At 30.7% G+C, this 22,874-nt stretch overlaps 1 protein-coding gene and 1 pseudogene across 1 annotated transcript; one reads left to right on the top strand and one right to left on the bottom strand.

Annotated features, from left to right (window-relative positions):
* Nucleotides 1-1,117: 1,117 nt before the first annotated feature.
* On the bottom strand, nt 1,118-3,540 carry LOC114379267 (ethylene-responsive transcription factor ERF054-like). The gene has a single exon (XM_028337896.1). It carries the CDS (start codon nt 3,002-3,004, stop codon nt 1,784-1,786), a length of 1,221 nt encoding a protein of 406 aa, XP_028193697.1. The 5' UTR covers nt 3,005-3,540; the 3' UTR covers nt 1,118-1,783.
* Nucleotides 3,541-20,422: 16,882 nt separating this feature from the next.
* Nucleotides 20,423-21,727, top strand: LOC114378697 (annotated as a pseudogene).
* Nucleotides 21,728-22,874: the final 1,147 nt, after the last annotated feature.

Raw genomic sequence — 22,874 nt, 5'->3', positions numbered from 1 at the left:
TTTTTTATAGCACTTTTATGATTGTATTTATGAATCTTTTGTCACAAAGCATTGAATATAAGTTGTAATGCTTTTGTAAAAGTAGTTTTGCCTCAAACATACTTTTCTATAGGATTTTCAAACATGCGTCAAGTCAGTTTGACACCTAAGTGGTGGGATGACTCTGTGATGTCTAAGTGGCAAAATATGAAATTTGTTTCCAAGTGCTTATATTTAGACACCCACAAATTATAAACACCTAATTGACCCTTTTGTTTTTTCTTCTATTATATCTTTCTTTCACTCAAATCATATCACTCATCAAACTTATTATACTTTTCTCTTTTTCTCTCAAAGTATCACATAACACACGAGTTTATGTATAATTATTCACTGTTTCCAATGTAATATTAATGCCTAGGTCGGTGTGGTGCCTAAGTCGTATGTTAATGTCTACTTTCTATGTGTGATTCCTGAGTGATGCCCAAATATGCCTACATGATGCCTAAATGGTGCCCAAGTAATGCCTAATTAAATGGTGTCCAAATGGTGCCTACACGATGCTTTAAAAAAAATCAACTTTTATTTTATCAATATTTTTATTTATGAATGACAGTGGAGGCAAATCAAAACCAGAATAATATTATTAGGGGTGATCATAGGAAGACTTGGCATGAGTTTACTTCTATTCTAATTAATGTGACTCATAATTTTGATAGGATACTTGAATTTAAACTTGGCTTGATTAAGTCCCAGTTGTATATGATTATGTTTATTTTTATTAACCTGATTTTTTAACATAATAAATCAATCTTGATATTATATATAATAAATTATAGAATTAAAGAAACATAAAACTACAATTAAATATAATTTGTAATACACATTTCAAGATAAAAAAAACACTAATATAAATTTAATATCATATTATACTGGAATTGTTACCAAATAGATAATATGAATTTAAACAATGTGCATAACAAACTACAAACGTAGTAATAATAATAATAATAATGATAATAATAATGATAATAATAATAATAATACAGCCGTCGACCTGAAAAAGGAAGATCATAACGGAACATTATCATTATGGACCATTGAAAAGGAAATCACAAAAACGTTTCCTTCTTGGTCATGCTAAACTACAGGCACCGCTGCATAATTTAATTAAAAACAACAAATAGTACAAGAGAGCAAAGAGAATAATACTAGTATTAAAATAAATTACCCAAAAATTTAGAAAACTAAACTATTATCACTAGGAACAAATTAAGGTAAGGCCCACCAAGTATGAGCCAGATGCTGAAAGGCCTGTTAAAATATGTAGCCTTGTTGCGAAAATTATTATATACTTCAAACATCCATGATTCACAGGTTGTTGTTGAAAATATCTGCAACCATTGAGAACAAAATAAAATTGGTGGGGTGTGGTTATCACTCTTGTCCTGATATGTGAACGTGTGGAAGCTTCAGTATCCGACCAAGATAGTTATCAATTCAGGAGAAGAAAGAAAACTAAGAGGAATCTCTCAACACTTTGAATTTTTGCACAGGCTCAATAAGAAATGAGTGAGGAGTGGGCTGAATTTTTTTATAGTAAATTTAGATTATTCCTCTGCTGAGAGCCAATGACTGATTCATTGAGGAAATCCATTTAAACTAAAACTGTATCAAGCAGAAGACGCGTATTGTCCAAAAAGTGTCTTTCTTTATCCAATGAGAGACTTCATAATTCTCTTATACTAACCAAAGAGAAAGACTAAAAGATGCTAATTTTAGACATGATTTTAATCTTAACCATTCAGAAGAAGGGCCTCATGGAACAAGAGGGAGAAGAAGAACCTGGTTCTGTGCTGTTATCTTCTTGTTGTGTCCGAGAAGAAGCACCAGCATCATGGAACTCTTGCTGATTTGGATTCACAAAGGGAAGTTGTGAATGCAAAAGAAGATTGTTGTTGGGGTCCAAGTCATCCCACACAGGACTTCCAGGTCCCCAACCTGCAGGAATTGCATTGAACCATTCACCCCAAACCAATTCCTGAGGCTGTGAAATTCCTTCTTCGGTTACAGCGTTTTCTACTGCAAATGTCTCTGTTGGTGGCATGTCCTCACTCTCAGTGTTAGTCGTCCCTTCTGGTATTGGTTCAGGTTGCTTTGTGTTCTGGCTCGATGTTGAACCTTCATTAGAAGAAGATGCAGGAGCAGTTGTGGATTGTTCTGCTTTATCCTTGTTGAGAAAGAGTTCAGGGAAATTGAGCTTTGCATTTTCCCCTCTAAGCTTAAAGGCCTCTCGATCATAAGCCATAGCAGCATCTTCAGCAGTGTCAAAGGTTCCAAGCCAAAGGCGAGTTCGATTGCGAGGAAGACGAATCTCAGCGACCCATTTGCCCCAATGGCGTTGCCTCACTCCCCTATAGAGCTTGGTAGCATTCAAAGGCTGTGCTTGGGGCCTTAACATTTGTCTCCCTTCAGTCCTATTCATCATCATCATCCTCCCTCTTGGACTCAAATTCAGTGCATCACTCCAATACTGAAGAAGCTGTTGATGATGATGTTGTTGGTGTTCGTGTGGCATGGTGGATTCTGGGGCTAGGAATGGTGGATACCCCATGTTCTGTGAGGGCAAAAAAGATATCATTTGTTGAGTTGGATGAAGAGGTGGACGAAAAAGAGGCAAGTTTGTGGTTCCAAAAGGGTGTGGGAATGGCATTGGATGTTGAGAGCCTTCAAAAGCAAAAGGAAACACTATTCTTGATGAAGGAGGTTGAAGAGACAGCATAGAGGATGGCTGTTGTTGTTGTTGTTGATTCGGGTTTTCGGGTTCGGGGCTGCGGATTTTCTTGAGAGGCCTATGTGACACGGAAGCATCATCAAAAACTGGCTTCCATTGTCTCCTCCCTGAGCTCAAATCAAGACGCTTTCCCTTCTCTTTCTCCCAATCTTGGCCTTCACTTTCACCAATCACCTTGAGTTGAGTCCCTTCAACACCCTCCTTGTTGGATTTTCCACTGTTGTTTGCCATGACCACCACCACCACCAATACCAAAATCAAAAACTGACCCTTCTTCCACTCACTATCTCAAAAGCCAAATTGAGATAGATAATTTTGATACAAACTATAAGTATCTTTCATGAAAAACAAGCTTACTCGAATCAAGTAGGGCCATTTTGAGTAAGAGTTTGTCTCGTCAGTATTTGATGTTATTCAAGATTCGAATTGAAGACTACTAATTAAATTGGAATAATTTTTACCGATTGATCTTGAGATAGGTAGTTGAAAAGGTGGGAAAAAAAAAAAACAGAATTTTGGAGTGTGGGTTGTGATTAATTTCAAAGCTGATCCGATCAGAATAAAAAACAGAATCGGATGGCAAAGCTTGTAAATTTGGAAGGACCCATCTCAAAATTTGTTTTGTGTAATCAAAGGGGAGAGTGGTATATGCATACGTGAAGGTTTATGGTGGGTTTTTGCTTTTGGGGGTGTCAACGTGTGTATTCAGAGACTCACAACTCACAAGTGGTGAAACCAGGGGAAATTTAGAACTATGCGAGCAAAAGGGTGTGCGAGTGGAGGGGTTTATATGAGAGAGGGCAGAAAGGTGTTAAAATCAAACTTTTTCGAGTTAATGCAGCAAGAGTTGGAACAAGTCTCGTCACTGGTTGGCTAGCGTGGGTCCCACGCGCTCCATCTATTGCTTGAACATCATTTTTTTTTTTTTCTCTCAATTGGGCTGAGTCACCTGTGTGGTTACGTTTCACTCACTCACACTCTATCCCTTTCGCTTTGGGAATATATCTTTTTCCCTCTTATTAGCCTTTCCAACTGTTGCACATCACAAACAGAGGTTGGAGGGAAAAAACAGTTATTAACTGTTTGTGTCAGTGGGATGGAGCGGCAAACAGGGATTTCTTTTTTCTTCGATTGACTTCTCCAATCTAATGCACCTCTCTGGTGTATTGTATGCACTGTTGCATTCAATTTCCTATCTTGAAGCATAAGTATGAGTCGAGATTAAAATTTGAGTTTCAGATCTTGCAGCATTAGTTGAAAATGAATTTAATGAAGATAATATGATAAAATAAATTTATATTCTGTTACTTTTATTCTTATAATCTATTTGTTGATTGATTATTGATGCATGTCTTCTTTTGGATTCTTCCAACTTCTTATAGATATATGTTCTAGTCAAGAAATACTATCAATTTAAAAAATAAAAAATGGCCTATACTTGGTTCATTCAAGAGTGTTCTGCTTCTTCCTAGCATGTCCAAATGTTAATATTTCACCAAGGTGAATATAGCTTCTTGTTTACCTAAAGAGCTTAAAATATTAGCATATTGAAGTGATAATTAGCATATTGTGTGCACATATGGTCATGTATTGGGAGCTTTGCCTTGGTTATATTTATATGCTACCATGTTAATATTGTGTAACCATATGTTCATAGTAGCATCTTAGCGGGTTTGCTGCCTTTGTAAATGACTTTTGGTACTCATTGTGCCTGTATATATACTCTCTTAGGACCTTAATATAGGTAAAATAATAATAATTTTGGACTTAAATATAAATAAATGTCAACTAACTTTTATCTCAATGATAATATTTTTATTATATGTTTTCATTTAATAAAATCTTGTTTCCAGTGAATTATTTATTTTTATTCTACAAGCACTAATATTTTATGAAGATTTTTTGAATTAAATGTTATTAACTGAATACTTTAATTCATGAGTCTAATTTACTTATAACTAGATCTGCATAAAGTATCATTTTGTCGATTAAAATAAAATAAATGTGACAAATTTAAAAATTTTATGAATGATTATTTTTTTTTAGAATATGACTTACCATTTAGAGAAATTTTTTTAATCATTTTTTTCTAGAAGACTTAAGTTTAAAACGTTTTTTAAGAATTTGAACCCTCTTACATTTAAACCTATATAAAGTTGATCGTTGATTACCTTTATGCTAAAATTCACATGATAAAAACATAAAACAATTCTTCATTGTTTCAGAAAATACACGCGTCAGGTAACATGAGATGGGAACCAAACGCATGTTTGTGGAGCACGTTGTAAATACTTCTCTTTGCTAAAAATCCTATTGACTCGTTTATTTGAAGAGACTTCTGCGTTAAGGAAAGACATGTTAATGTGGCAGCTCACTCGCACTTGACGAAAAACAGGGGAAACATACTAATATGATAATTCACTGTGCTAAAATAATTATAAAGGATAAAAAATCCAGTAGCTATTTTTGGTGACAGATTGTAAACTTCTACCATACCCTTTCCTGAGGCAATGACTTGCTATGGTTGGTGGAAGTCGAGTGCTTAAGTGAGGTGGTTCATGGGGTCAGATACTAATAATGGTATACTTGGTTGTGAATGTGATTTTGTCTTTCAAAACTTGTTTGGCTGTTTTTTGAAAATGAGGGAATCTGATCGTGGGTTATTTTATTCTTTAATTTTATAAAAACTCTTTTTACTTCTTAATTTTGTGACATATTTATGATTTTATATTTTTACCAAAAAGACATTGATAACTTTATATATCAAGGGGTCTAAATTCAATGCACGTCACTTCAGTATGTTGTTGTAAACTTGGTGATACTTCACTTTGATTTTTATAAATAAAAAAATTATGTGTGATTTTACTTAAGTAAATTTTAAGTTGAGCCTTATTAAATCACATGAATTTTGTATTGTTTTTTTTCATTGATAAATATTAGTCTGTTAAAATGTTAATTTTTTTAACAGAGATCAAAATTCTTAATTTTTTTAACCATCTAATTTATGTTATGTCTCCAACATGAGTTTTATGTTTATCGCTGATCACATGGCATGTGTCTTGGTGCTCCTTCTGTCAAATTTTCTCTCCCAACCACTCGATCCATATACACGACCTTATTAATTGAATTAATTTTAATATATAGTTTCATTGATTTCCTTCTCTCTCTCCCCGTGCCTGTGTTTGTGATGCAAGGTAGAAAACATCCATATGTTTTGTTTGGCTGCTTTTATGCTATGTATCTATGCATATATGAGTTATGCCTCAAAGGGTCTTCAAGGTACGTAGACAGGGAAACAATGGCCCAAAGGCTGTGTCGGGAACAGCTTTTAGATCACCTTTCAATTGATACCCTTACTTATTTCCGGCATAGAAAGTAACCATTCAATTCGGGCATTTTTGTTTTCCACTAAATTATCGACCATAAACTTCAACCAGCAACAAGTTTCCAGTATATCGCTAGGATAATTTTTAATTTTTGGTAAAATAAAAAATATATAAAAAAAGAGGGATCAAGTTATTTCTTTATTCAATAACTTTTTGTCCATATATCAAATTTTATTAATTGATAATCTATCTTTATGTCAGACTCACCCTCTTAATTTAACATATAATATATACTTTTTAAAATATAAGTAAATAATAGATTTCATATCAATTTTTTTAATCTAAAATTTGATATACATAGTACATCGACATGTTCAATAATTAGTCAATAAGTTTTAATATGTATAAGAAAAATATTGATATGAATAACTTTATCGAGAGTTATTTCTAGAATAGCTGTGTGTATGTCAACAGTAAATGCAAGACTATGATAACTTTAAGATTGTTTCTATATTACGTTAAGATGAATTTTAGCAACATTCTCTCATATATTCACTCTTAAAAGTTATTTTTATGATTGATTATAATTTATTGAAAATCATTATTTTTAATAGATTTTATTTTTTTAAATAAAATCAAGAAAGAAAATCATAATATGAGAAGCGAAATCTATAAAAAATGATGATTTTCAATAAATTTTGATCAATCATTGACAGAGTTTTAGAAAGATGATGTTAGAAAAAATGTCGCTAGCATTTATCATTAAGTTAATGAGAATGTTAAGATAAATATGTAATTATACAAGACAAGATAAAATATAGAATGACATTATGAGAGAAGATTAATGTAATACCCATTGAAAAAAAAATGACAAAAAAATTGATTAAGATAATTTGGACATGTAAAAAAAAGGTCACAAGTGGTGCCTAGCTTCCAATTAGAAGAATGCATGATGTGATCTTTAGCCCAGAAAAAAGGAAAGAGGAAGACCAAAAAGTATATTAGAGGATCTCATCAAATTAAAGGAGACTTAACACTTAATAATATTTTTGAAACTTTGATTTATAATCCTGTCAAATGACGAGATGTGATCCATGTAGTCGATCTTGCCTAATGAAATAAACTTTTTATTTGTTGTATATTAAGTTAATAGTAATATCATGTTACTCACACTTAATTTAACTAGGATATCAAGATTTTACACTAGTAGCCAAATTGTATCCTCAATCTTATCTTGAATTAAATGAATTAAGTCTTTTCTCTTAAAAAATTAATATTAATCCTTCTTACACAACTTTATTCCGGCATCTATTTGAACTGAATATATATATATATATATATATATATATATATATATATATATATATATATATATATATATATATATATATATATATATGCTTTCTCTTCTCTCTTATGTTTCTTCTATGTGCGTGAGTGTGGGTTTTTATTTTGAAGTCCCACGGATAACAAATTGGTATGAGAGCTTAATTGTACAAGTGAAAAATATTTTTTAAATGGGCAGGAATAAAAGTTTTGTTCCTTTGTCCAAAAAAGTTATAGAACTGATTAATTTTTTTAGAGGAAAATATCATAACCAATTACAATATTATTTGATCGGGTCTTGAATTAGATGATAAACTAGATTTCAGTTATTGGAAAATTATAACTAAACATGAGCATGCTTAGTGTTTTGATTGAGTGTTCTCACTAAGCATGCTTACAATATTAATCCTAAATCGGCATGCTTAAGCATGCTTGATATATTTTAATTGTTCCTCCACAATTAATTAACTTTTTATATAATCTTGACAGCTAATGAAAGATTAAATAATCTTAATTGGAATTTCTAAGTTTAGTTGTTAGTGAAACCAAACCAACGATTAATTATGTACCAAAAAAAAAACCAACGATTAATTAAATGCTAATGCACCCATAATTTGTTATGCACGTTTATATAACATTGACAATTGATTATTTACAGAATTTATTTCAATCTACCAAATGTAAAAGGTTTCTCCCTGTGAATTGGTTCTCTCCTTGCCAGGGTTACCTTTCTAGTGAGGAGTTTTCTATTTTCTTGTTTGTTTCTGGAGTTGTTTTTGTCGTCTCTGCACTATCATGGAGCAACCAGATATTCAAAGTCTATCATTGGAAGATGAGGAGGAGATGTTGTTCTCGAAGGAAGCTGTTACCACGAAGGGTTTGAATTACTCTCTGTGCTTGGTGGGGAGGTCTTTTACAAAAAAAATAAAAATCCATTAGAGTAAATGTCATGAAGGAGTTTATGGCAGAAGTTTGGAGTCCGGTTGAAGGGATTTCAATCATGGAGGCGAGCAATGGAGTTTTACGTTTCAATTCTACCAATCACAAGGATATGCAAAGAGTCGTGAAGGGAAACCCTAGACTTTTGATAAACACCTCTTGATTCTAAGTATTATCAAGGAGGGGGAGATCCTAAGCCAGGTGCCCCTTAACTAAAATTCCAATATGGGTTCAAGTGCACAATATTCCATTGGGTTTTGCAACAATATCTGTGGGTCAGAATATAGGTAACTTTTGGGGTACCTTCTTGGACTATGACAACAAGCATATATAACTCGACTCCATGGATGGATTTTATGCAAATTAGGGTTCTTGTGGACGTCAACAAACCACTCAAGAGAACAAAGAAGATAAGAAAGGAGGGACGAGATGCAAAAATTATCAGTTTTAAGTATGACAGTTTGGGTCTCTTCTGCTACTTTTGCGGTTTCATTGGTCATACGGATGAATTTTGTAGCAAACTTTTCAAGCTAGACAAGGATGACGGTGAACGTGCTTGGGGTCCAAAAATTCCTGCCGATCCTAGATCTTCAGCCATGGCCGGCAGATCACAATATCTCAGAGAAGGAGGGCAGTAGTCCATCGTGGCAACTCATAATTGGGGGATTTCAAATTCATTAGCAATTAATGAGAATTCAAAACCTACCAATAACGAGGCTATAATTCTGGAAAATAAAAACGTGAGGATCTCTTGATTGCAGCATTTAAAGAGCCTAATATTCTCTTGCCACAGCCTACCAACCGTGCATTAATACCAAATAATGCCAATCCCAATGGTGGTGCTGAAACTGATGATGATATGGACACAGACTTATGTGGGGGACAAAAAAATGAAGAAATTGATTGCTGCCACATCAAGCAAGATGGCAACAGTTATCAACGAAACAACCACCATAGTTGACCTCGAAGTGCAAGGCAAATCTAGAAATGATGATCATTTTTTAATGGCAGGACCTGGCAGCCAAGCCTACCAAGGTCAATGAGTTGTTTAAGCTGGAACTACCAAGGTTTAGGCAACCCACCAGCAGTTAATTCCCTTTGTGACCTCATTTGGGCTCATAAGTTGGACTTATTTTTCTTTGCCAAACTTTGATTCATGCCAAACAAATTGATGAAATAAAATAGAAGCAGAATTTTGATTATTGTTTCTGTGTTGATTGTTTCGATTGAAGTGGTGGTTTGGCTTTATTTTGGAGAAAGTCATAGGATTGTCGCTTAATATACTTTTCCCAAAATTTTATTAATATGGAGATTCACTATCAAAACAAATTTTTTTGGCGTCTTACAGGGTTTTATGGATTTCCAAATAGAAGGAGAAGGAAGGATTCATGGGATTTATTTAGTCCCTTTCTATTGACACAAATCTTCCATGGTGCATTTTAGGAAATTTTGATTATCTTTCATGGTCCAAGACCTTATTTGTTGCACTTCATAAACTACCGCAAGCTCAGCTTGACAAATTTACTTCAGTATTGTGGAGCATGAGGAGATATAGAAATGACAAAGTATGGGATGATGTTTAAAACCCTATTACTACATGTATGTAAACATCTGTTCAATTTGTCCAAGACTGGAAATTCATTCAACATGGCAAGCGGACACTTTCTCCTTCTCCAACTGTTGCGTCTCATTCAAGATGACCATGGTCCCCTCCGCCTCCTGATCTTGTCAAATGCAACGTGGATGCAGCTAGAGGTGTGCAAAAAAACCACTTCTGATTAAACTAAATTGTAATCGAATCTAAATCAAATTAATTTTTTCTTAAACTAAGAAATACATTATTTTATAAAATCAATTCGATTAAACAAATTATTTTTATAAAATCAATTCAATTAATCGAACTGATTTTTACTTGAATTTTTTTATTTGAAAAATAATTCAAAACTAGTCCAGTTATTAGAATCAGTTTAAAAGTTAAGGTTAAAAATCAATGTAGTTTTAAATTGATTTTCAAATCAATTTAACTATTTTGATATAAAATAAAATTAATTAAAAGAGTTTGAATTCAGTTCATTTTTTTTTACCGAACTTTATTTAGTTTATAACTCACTTCAGAGGTGCTTGATCCTCAAAATTACTTCACCTCCCACATTCATACAAGATACTATATGTGATTACATTCCGTCCTTATCTGTCTTTGTTATGATCATATATAATACTTACACAATTTCATTGAATTTTTTTATTAAAATGGATTAAAAACTAAAACTAATTAGTGTAATAGATTGATCAACAAAATATTTACTAAAATAAGTGATTTTTATCAGGTAAGAACATAGAAAACATCATCCTAAGTGATATCTTATATTTTTTGTTTGTTTTTAGCAGGAGATATTCTAATGTGATTCTTTCTATCAGGTATTTAACACTTCTTATATTTTATGTGACAAAAATCACTCATTTTAATAAATATTTTATTGACCAACTTATGATAATTAATTTTTATTTTTAACCCATTTTGAGAAAAAAAAAGGTCTAATTTCATATATTTTTATGTCACTAACTTTGTTAATAGTCCAAATTTTTCGTATCTTCAAAAGTTAACGCAATTATGTTCCCTCCAATCAAATGATATATCTTCCCGTAGGAACAAATGGTAGATAGAAAATAAGAAGAAAAATATAGTACGAAAGGTCGGCTAGCACTCCAATCAATTAGATGATTTACTATAATCGTATCAATATAATACTCCTCATTGTAGATGATTAATTACTATACTCTGATCAATTATATATATTTCTCCTGATTGAGATCACATACTTCATCAAATTTACTAAACTAATTAAAAACTTCATTACGGCTGTTTCTTTCAAACAACTTTCAAGACGACAAACAATAAAGACCCAAATCTCTAAACTTATGTACTAAATCCTGCGTGCATTAATTTAAGTTTAAAAAGGAAAAAATAAAGAAAGAAAGAGCTATGGAACCACGAGGTATTTTGAATTGATGAAGAAAGTCAAACAAATGCATGAAGAATGGTTGGTCCCGGTAATTCCTTTGCTATAGTACTAAATGACTGAACAATAAACTACCCAAGAAACATGAAGAATATCATTTATTTTTTATTTTTTGAGAGTAACAATTGTTGAAGTGGGTTAATGATAAATTGTGTGAGGTAAGCAGTGCAAATTTGCGTCTGGTAAAGGATCCATGTAATGCTCCCTCTTTTCACTTTCGGTGCAATGCAAAGGGTTTCAAGCTCGGATATGCTTTGTCGTAACAAAGTAACCACCACAAGGGTGTCCCCAAAACATGTCGGCGAAAATCCGCACGTGTGGGGGTCCACACTGAATCTCTATCATTTTGTTCTTCAAGTATAATCATACTATTGTAATAATATTATTTTTCCAGGTCCGAGTTAAAGTCTTGTCCCGTAAACTTAGATGGGAACGTTAATTTTCAGTTGAAAATTAATGTTTTATGATAAAATATTATCAATCAACTTGATGTAAAAAATTCAATCCATTGTATTAGAATAGAATTAATATATGTATGGATAATATAAAGATTTTTTATCCTATCATTTTAATTACAATCTGCCATGCATGTATGATAAGTTTACTATATATTACTCCTAAATTCCATAAACATTGTACACAAATGTCAAAACCAGACTTTCTTAGCTCTTCCAGCCCTACGAGGACCTGTTTAAAAACTGTTTCACTTGATTTCATGGAAGAGTCAGAATGTAATTAATTATGCATAAATTAAATATGAACAACATCGATCTTCTTTACAGTTGAGGATATATATGATTAAGAAAATATACAAATTATTCTGTAAAAAAAAAAATACGAATTATTTTAATTAAAGTTCATTATATTCCACTATCAGAGACATAAAAAAAAGTCTAGGTTCTTAACTTTACAAACAGAAACTGTGGTTGAGTATGGCTTATAAACTTCTTGAAGTTTCTGGTATGTGGATTAATCTTTGTCTGAAAGCTTATGCAATTATTACTATGAATTGTAAATATTTCCTTAAAAAAATAAATTGTAAATATTTAATTGTATGCATACAATAATTTTATGAAGAAAAATATACAAATTACTATCGATCTATTTATTCTTTTATATCATGATATCAGATAAATCAACAATATTTAAAATATGCATAGAATAATTTTATAATATTTTTCTTTCTTTTTTACTTCATTTTTTTCTATTTCTCTCCTTATGATGTCATCTTATTATATCTTCTATTTTCTTTTTTTTTTTAATCTTTCAATATACATAATATCAAGAAACAAAGGAGCAATAACATAACTTTCCTTCAAAGTTCGACAAGTCACTCACGGACACGTGGCTCGAATATCTTCATTGCGGATTCAATCACATCTATTTAGGCAAATAGAAGATTATGTTTTCTTTCTCTATATTATTGTTGGGTGATGGGACAAATTTAGTGGTCTCTTTCTTTGACCCAACGACTAAACACAGCTTACCTACTTCTCATGTATGGCTTTCTCAACTGTCTACGCTAATATAGGAACACATTGCATGGTGATTATGTCGGAGAATCAAAACGGGGCACTAACTTTGACATGTCTAACAGTTCGGCTGAGATGGAAAAACAAGCATGACTATGTCACATGCACAATTATACGACTCATCTGTTTCACATCATACTTTGGAAGCCACTGTCACCTTTGGATGATCGACCAGGAAGTACGTTTCTTGAGAGCAACTTGTAACAATGAAATCTTATTTCTTGCTTTCTAGTCTATAAAATTGCAGGCATGTCAAATCTGATAGTAGCTAGCTGCCAATTATATTAAATAAGCATCGAAATTATTGTAAGGACAAAAAAAAGAATGTTCAAAGAAATTGTAAAATGTAAAAATTAAAAAAAAAAAAGAAATTGTGAAACAAAAGTTTGAAGTTTAGGATAATATATATATATATATATATATATATATATATAATGTGTTTAGGAAAGTCACATATTCTAGTAATCTATAAGTTAATTTGACTAGTTTGGTACACAACTACTTGCATATTTTTAAAATTACTTTAACGAAATTTTAGCTTAAAACCTACTAGCTTTTTATCCTTAATAATTTTATTTTAATTAATTTATTTATTTTTACTTTACAAATTCTTTTGTCTATCTTGTCACCCGTTCGATGTCAAGTTTTTTCTTACACGTCTTTCACTCACACATATGATAAAGCAGCAACATGCATCGTCGATGACACCGAAAATTGACCAGTAAAAAATTGATAAAATTTTAAAATAATGAAGAAAACAATATATTTTAATCAATATAAGCTTTTTTAATTAAATTACATTTTTTTAAAAAGAAGGAAATATATCATAAAAAACATTAAACAAAATATATACGACCTTTTGTTTGATATAAAATTAATTAAATAATTAAATATCCTGAGTTTTGACATTTTTAATAATTTAGGAAGTGATATGTGTGTAGATCCATTATCTTTAAATATATAAATTTATAAATATATGTTGACCTTTTGTTAGGCTAGGTTTTGAATAATATACATGCAGTATTGTTGGTTTTTCAATAATATACACTTTCAAATTTTCAGGTTAACCGGACCGAAAGTGAAACTTAAAGTAAAAATTAAAAAATATATTTTAATAAATAGAGTGATATGTAAGGTTACCTTTTAATTAATATGTTTAGTCTTTTTATTTTAAAAAAACTAATAATAAATATTGATAGATTTCAAGTTTAAATTTTAATTATTTTATTGTTGACCGATCCTAGCCTGTATGCAGTGTTACGACACGATGATCCATAAGCGGTCTAGAACAATGCAATGACTTTCTTATGTAGACATGAGAGAAAAACAGCAGATATAGTGGACCATTTTCTTCATATGAAGTCACATCGTGCTGGTTTGGGTTTAATATTCATAGATTTCTATCTTGAGGAAAATTAGTGTTACTGGTCATAAAATACGGAAAAAAAGTCAGGTCAAATTTTTAATGAAAGCATACCCAAATAGTGCATATTGAAAATACACTGTGCAAGCTTATATATATATATATATAAAGAAAACTATCCATTTTCTTGGAGGCACTTGCTGACCAAAACAATATCTAGGACATTTGTGGAGCATCGACTTTTTCTGCTAGTTAGGACCAGGAACAGAAAAATATTGTCCCCTTTCGCCAATGCATCTCAAGCACATAGGCACTTTGTCAAGGTAGTTGCATAATCAACCACCTACTTTGATTAATTAATCAATGGGTCCAATAAGCAAAAGGAGTGATAGAAACTAACGTGTATAAACTGAACTTATAAATTAGAAACTAACTTGTAGAAGCAAAAGGAGTATAAACTAAATTTCATTTAATAGCAGTACATGCACGTTTTACATTCATTGTCAGCAAAATGGTGTATTTAGATAAATAATTTAATTAAATAAATATATTAGAATTATTTGATTTTGGAGTTTTTCAAAATAAAATAAAAATATATTAATAATTTTATAAAATTTATCGAAATAATCAAGTAGAACAAGCTAAGAATATAATAAATTTATTTTTATAAATTTTATATAAATTCTTTCAAACGTTCCATAAAAAAGTTAATATAAGACACTATTCAAAAGTAATTGATGGTGCTTCTTATAAGACATTTTATAATTTTTATAATGTATTTATTCATTTTGTTATTATTTTCTCTTATTAAAAATTTTAAATATTTGTGTATTTTAGCTATATTATTAACAAAGAGAATTTGAAAAGTCATTTATTCTCTTCAAAATGTTCTCTAACATATCTTTGTTAGTGGTGCATAATGTGAGACTTTAATAATCAGCTTTTACAATTAGGGGATTGCATGTACCAGTACAAGGTTCCAATTGTAAAATTAATTAGTTCAGAATTTTTCAACAATCAGGTTTTGCAAATTATTGTACTATTTTATTAAAATTTATTCTTTATCTTTATTACTTCCTCCTTCCATATCTTTTTATATTTAAGGTTATTGCAATTAGATTAAGAACATTTAATGAAACTAAATATTATTAATTAGTAGCTATATTTACACATATTTTTAATGTCTTCTTTTAATACCTTGATATTTAATAATTATACTGCTAGTAGTGATTATTAAATAAGGATATATTTGAGGGGGGGAAACATTACTTAAAATTTAAAATTCTAAAACATCAATTGTTTTAAAGGAAAAAAAAATTATAAGCTAAAACATCAAAATTATGAGAATGATGTAGTATGTTAAAGAAAATTAACTCTCCTTTCCACTTTCATTCTCATCAACGTCTATTTCTTCATAATATAAAATCATTGAAATTATAATTATATAAATTCATTTATATTATATTATTTCATTTAATCAAAATATTAAAATAAGAATAAAATTACAAATATTATTCTACTTTTTAAATAATAAATTTTTTTCAATAAGTTTTACCAAATATTTTTTATTTAATCAATTAGCTTATTAACTTTGATTACTATTAATTTGATACACTAAATTATAATTTTGATCATTTGTGTGTGTGTGTTAGCCTATTAGTAGTGACATAACACTTATGTTGTTAACATAGCATTTATGTAACAAGAGTTAAATAAAGTAAAAAAAAAAAAAAAGGAGTCTTAATAAGAATTGAAATCATAAACTTTAAATGAAAAACAAAATAATAAACCCTAAGATACTTGTTTTATTTAACAAATTTTATAAACATTATTTTACATCTACATTAGTCAAAGAGTTATTAATTCGTTTTTAATTATAAAAATTTCTAAATTATAGTAAAATATTTATTATTTAATTTTCCATTATTTATTTTAATCATAAAATTTTATTTTGATATAAAATTAACACAAATTATTCTTATTTTTTATAATTTTAAAAACACATAAAATAATATATAAATTATTTTTTAAAAAATATTTTATATAATTTATAATAATTACATAAATTTAAAATAATATTTCAATAATATAAAAACTTAAAAATTTATTAATATTTATAATTAAATTAAAGTTTGTATTATTCATATGTAAAAATAAATGTACAAAATTATTATAAATTACATAAAATAATTTACATATTAATTTATATAATTTTCTTATATATATGATTGGTATTAAAAAAACTTATTTACTAAATTATTTTTTATAATTAAAAAATATATTAACATGTAAGTTTTCTAAAAAAATTAAATATTCAAATTTTATTTATTCATATAATTAGAATAAAAATAATTTACATATTAAAATAAATTTAATTGATGCATTTATATTGTTTTATATAATTAGAGTAAAAGTAATATGTATATCAAAATAAATTTACAAAATAATTTATATAAAATATTATATATTAGTTTATGAAACTTAATTATATATTGGTAAAATTAAAATAAAAAAATGTAATTTATTCAAAATAAAAAATATATAAAATGATATAAAATAAAATTAAAAAATATTTATATATTAAATATTTTTTAATTTATAAATTTTTGTGATTAAAAAAATAACTCTTGACTAATACATATAAAATTAGTGTTTATAAAATTAACTACAAAAAATATTGTGTTAATGATTTATTATTTTATCTTTAAATAAAAAGTCATGATCAACTCTTATTAAAAAAAATATTTTTCTTTTTTTTAAGTTCTTGTTACATAAGTAAGGTGTCAATATTTTAAAAATAAAACACTAAATATATTAATTTAAAAATAAGAAGACTAAAATCATAAATTTAAAATGATAGAAATATAAATATTACAATTTAACCTACTTAATATCAATGAGACATGAGTTTTAATAACATGTCAAATAAAATAACTTCACTAACTTATAGCTATAAGCTACTTGAATTAATATAACTAATTCGTAACTTATAAACTTTTGTGACTTCTTTTTTCTTCCATTTAAATAAATTTATTTTTTTAAATCATTTTAACACCCTCCTCCTTTCTTTCTTGTGTCTCTTAGGCTTTATTACCAGAGGTTATTCACATCTAATCCAATAAAAAATCACAAACTGAAAAAAATAATATAAAATCCACAAAAAATTGAATTTCTTTAAATTTTTTGAAACTTTTTTTTTTTGTATAACCGATAAGTTGTGTTTAGTTTTTAGTTGGTATTTCAAAATTGAACGGATCCGAATCAAAATTACTCTATGTTCTGGGATTATATAATGTTACAGTAGATAAAATCATAGAATCAAACATATAAACTTTTGTAAGTTATTTGTTTTTAGTTTCTTCCTCATTTAAATACACTTGTTTAAAGTAAAATTCATTTGTACATTATCCTCACTTCGTTCTTTCTTGTTTCTCTTACGGTCTGATTGTTTTTCCATACAGAAATAATTTGTGCAAATGGAATTGAGAGAGACTGGTTTGGTATAACTTATGAAAGGAAGAAAAATAATTTTAAAAAGAACCAATTACACCTGTACTTATTAGTTATTACATAAATATCTCCTACTTAAAATTACATTTCATTTCTTTTGTCTCCACTAAATTAATAATTGTGTGAAGTTCTGAGGAAAATGTTAGAATATCCTTAGAACATCTCCAACCGGAGGTGCTTTCATGGTTTCTTAGGTTAAGGAACGGTCTTTTGTGAGTTTTTCGGCGTTGGAGTACAGTAACATGGTAGATTCGGTTTCTTCCGCAGACTCTGGATTCCTTATATAAGGAACTGTTTCTTACGAATAAAAAACTATTATTTTTATAGGATATGTAAAGAAGCCGAAACAAAAAGGAAGAAGATGGACAGTTCCAAGCGTGAAACTACCTTGACAACGAGAAGTCCAAGTGCGAAAGCACTCCCTTGTTTCGAGCAGAGGTAGAGGAGGCACTTAAAGATGCTTTTAACCAACGCCGGAAGAGAGCATCAAGAGAGGAAACGATCAAAATAGTTGACGGAGAGAAACGCCGTTACTGGGGAAAACTCGTGATATGCGTGGACCTGCAACATTGCCAACATTCATTCATGCATAAGGAGTTTTTGTGTTTATTGTTTACGTTACCTTTAAGATCCAATTGACGGCGTCCAAGCAGGTGGTGACGTTGACGGAGTGGTCGCAGCAACGGCGAAGGTAGTCCTTTTCCAGCATGTGGTGTGGCTCGACGTCGAGGAGTCCGGCGATGGCGGCCTCATGGGCGCAAAGGAAGGGAGGGTCCGACAAGAGAGGCATTGTTGATGAGGAGGGCATTGTTGGTGTCGGGTCATGTTGATGAGGAGGGATTTATGTTTGAGAGAAGGAGAAGGTTATTGTTGTTGCTGCGATTTGGTGTTGTTGGGGAAGCTTCTGGAGAAAAGAGACACTAATTTAAAGGAAGAAAACAACAGTGGGAAATGAAGAAAAGAGAGACTAGACTATTGAAATTAAAGCTTTCATCACAATTCATTTGTACTGTTGAATGTGTAGATGACCATTGTGTAGTTTTTTTTCACTGTGTTGCACTGTTCATTATAAATTGTGCATTGTTGAACATGTTTTGCACAATTCATTTGTACTGCGTATTTTTTTTGTTGTTGCTATCAAGTGTCAATTTTTTTATTCTTTCTAAAATAGACCCCAATCAGTATAATTATCAATCTTACTATGGTTATTTTGCAAAATCAATCACTCCTTACTAGTGAAAATTCTCAAAATCCACCGCAGTATGTTATGTATCAACCATTCCATACCAGTGAAAATTCTCAAAATCCACCACAATATGTTATGTGTCCGCCACCACCCCTTACTAGCAAAAATTCTCAAAATTCACCCCAATATATTATGTATCCACCACCCCTACACATGTGGTATATGCATCCTTCATCCAATGTAGAGCCACCTACTAGTGATAGTTCTCAAAATCCATAAATTTACAGTTAACCATCAACTACCACCAACTCAAACACATGTTATAGGCCTTCTTTATCCAATATTGCACCCCCTAGCAATGAAACTGAATCACCCATCGGTGTAGACAATATTCAACAACTAGACGAAGGAGATCAAATTTCAGGTGGAAAAAAAGTGGTACTGCATTCTCAATGACAGAAGATGTGATTCTCGTCCGATCATGACTCAATGTGTCAAATGATTCAATTATAGAAGTCGATCAAACATCAAAGCAATATTGGGCAAGGATAAAAAATGTGTACAACAATGATGATGCGCCAAAGCGGGCAATTTTGTGAAAGAAGCTGGACTCAATTAAAATCTCAGTGGAACAAGATCCATCATCTAGTTCAAAAGTTTAACGGGTGCTACAAACAAGTAGATAAATATAAGAGAAGTGGAATTTCAGAGAAGGATGTTTTGACTGATGCTCATATGATTTACTCACAGGTAAAAAATTTGAGGTTGAGCATGCTTGGTTTTTGTTGAAAGATCAACCAAAATTCGATGTAGAATTTATGTCAAAGTGTTAGAAAAGAACAAAGGTTTCTACTTCTGGAAATTACTCGTCTTCTTCTAACCTAGAGACACCCGTTGAAGTTGAAGAATATGTTATGCCTTCGCCAATGTCTCGCCCAATTGGACAAATAGGAGCAAAAAGGAAGAGCAAAGGAAAAGAATGTTCTAACCCTCTCGATTTATCTAGCATAGAAAGTGTAATGAAGGACAAAAATATGAACACCTCAAAACTTATTCAGTTAAAAGAGGCACAGGAAAGGCGTATGCAAGAACAGGAATGGTGTTTGGAGTAGGAAATCCTCATGAAGGATACATCCAACATGTCCGAACAGTAACGCAAAGACCACAGAAAATATTGTGACCATATTAGGAAAAAACTAGGATATTAAATTTTTAGTTCTTATGCTAATGTTGTGTTTGATATTTGTTGTGTGTTAAATTCAGAATATTATGTTGTAAAACTAGTTGTTATGATAGTAGCCGCTATGAAGCCGTTGAAAATTAGCCGTTATGAAAGTAACCTTTATAAATGAAGCTGTATAAATGTTCAATATTTCATCATTTGACTTATTCTCATACAACATACACAATATTTCTCTCTTATTTCAAACACTTTGGTTACCATATAATGGATCCAAACATCGATTTAGATGAAGTTTTAGATCAAATGATAGATGAGAAATTGGAAGACAACACTAATGAAGAAATCATTAGGTTGATACTTGAGAGTCAACAACAACTACATGGCAACACCACTGGGTGTAGCCAAAGAAGAATAGTGGTACATCATAATCATGAAGAAGGTCATGATTGATTGTTCAATGACTATTTTTCAGAAAATCCTATGTACACAAACATTCAGTTCCGAAGAAGGTTTCGTATGCGAAGGCATTTGTTTTTCCGAATTGTAGACGTGCTCAACAACCATGATGAATACTTTCAAATGAGGGTCGATGCACTACGTCAAAAAGGCTTATCTCCATTGCAGAAGTGCACAACTGCTATTCATATATTGGCTTATGGATCACCTGCTGACAATGTGGATGAATACGTTCGAATTGGTGAAACAATTGCAGTGGAATGCTTGGAACGATTTGTATCAGGCATCTACACCATATTTGGGAATGAATACTTGAGGAGACCAAATAACGAAGACACCGAACGACTACTACAAATGGGAGCGGCACGCGGATTTCCAGGTATGTTAGGTTCCATTGATTGTATGCAATGGGAATGGAAAAATTGTCCAGTTGCTTGGAAAGGTCAATTTTGTCGAGGTGATCATCGCAACCCAATAATCATTCTTGAAGCCATGACATCACAAGACTTGTAGATTTGGCATGCATTTTTTGGAGCCGCCAGTTCAAATAATGACATTACTGTGTTAAATGGATCTAATGTGTTTGATGAAGTTTTGTCATGACGTGAGCCTGCAGTGCAATTCACAGTGAATAGAACCCAATATAATATGGAATACTATTTAACGGATGGAATTTATCCAGACTTTGCCACGTTTGTAAAGGCCATCTCAATGCCACAAGGAGAAAAACGAAAATTATTTGCACAACGACAAGAATTAGCAAGAAAGGATGTAGAACGGGCGCTTGAAGTACTTCAATCTCGATTCGCAATTATATGTGGTCTGACACGTTTTCGGAATGCTGGTAAAATGAAGAATATTATCTATGCATGTATTGTATTGCATAACATGATTGTTGAGGACGAACGTAACACATATTAAAATAATATTGATTACGATAGTGTAGGTAATAACACTTCAACATTCAAAATATCTTTAGGTGCTCACCCTAGTATCAGATCAACATATCTCCAAAGGATAACACAACTTCATGACAAACAACAACACCATCAACTTCAAGCAAATTTAGTTGAACATATTTGAAAACGTTTCGAATATGAAAATAACAATTAATTTAATGTAATATTTTTTATTTTTCATCACTATATTTTTTATTTCAATGTCATTGTATTTATTTATCTATTATGTAAAAATGTATTTTTTATTATTACACATTTCCTTTTAATGTTATGTAATTTGTAATTTATGTTTAATATTTTCTTTATTTATTCATATTTATTATTTTTATACATTAAAACTGAAAAAATAAATTAATTATTCTTATAATAAAATAATTTAAATGTTTGAATTTCTTATAATTTCTTGCATTGAAATAAAATTTTGTATAAGTTTCTTATGAGTGATATAACATTAAAAGAAAAAAAAAATACCAGAATCATAAAGAGACGATTAAGAAACCCACATCAAAACTTGCCCTCAATATGCCCTTTAGTCGATATGCCCTTTAGTCTTTCAAACCCACTCTCAGAAACCTTTGTGTTTATTTGCTCTCTCAAACCCATAAGCCTACATCGGTACCGTTCAGGCCATGGCGGTCTCCATTGGTGGCACGCTCAAGCCCTCCGTCGTTCTTTTACCTCCACTTGCCCTTCACCTTCTCCATCCCTTCTTCACTATGGCACAACGGAAACCTCCCCCACTCATCATGCTTCACAACCACAAAACCTCCATTTTGAATTTTTTGTTGCTGAAATTTTTTTAATTTTCTGGAAACACAGATCAGATGGCATCTGAGGGGTTTCTGAGTTATAGCATAACGATTATGTTGGTGCCTGTTTAGAAATGCGTAGGTATGTAAAAGCAAAAATATTATTTTTTCTTTTAGCATATACATCACGATAGTTCTCTTTGTATAGATTTTTCCTTTGGTGGTTTGTGAATTAGGTGCTGATGTAGTTTTAGATTTTGTTTTCTCTTTTTCTTTTTGGTTACGTGAAGTATGGGTTCCTTAGATGTTGATCTCTTTCCACAGTGAACAGTATTTTTTTTTCTTTTCATATTCATGTTCTGTGTAGGTTGGGAACTGAAGGAAGGAAGGGGAAGGGATAATTTTGGAAGGAAAAAAACATAACTCTATCATATGCCAATAATGGGCTAGATTCGGTCGGTGCAGATGAGGTTTGTGTTGGATCAAAATAAAAGGAGGAAATGAGTGTAATAAGTGTTAAAATCAGAAAAAATGGGTGTAATTTGTTCTTTT

Source organism: Glycine soja, chromosome 12 (assembly GCF_004193775.1).
Source record: "Glycine soja cultivar W05 chromosome 12, ASM419377v2, whole genome shotgun sequence".
NCBI classification, from domain to species: Eukaryota; Viridiplantae; Streptophyta; class Magnoliopsida; order Fabales; family Fabaceae; genus Glycine; species Glycine soja.
This window is presented reverse-complemented; position numbering and strand designations above follow the sequence as displayed.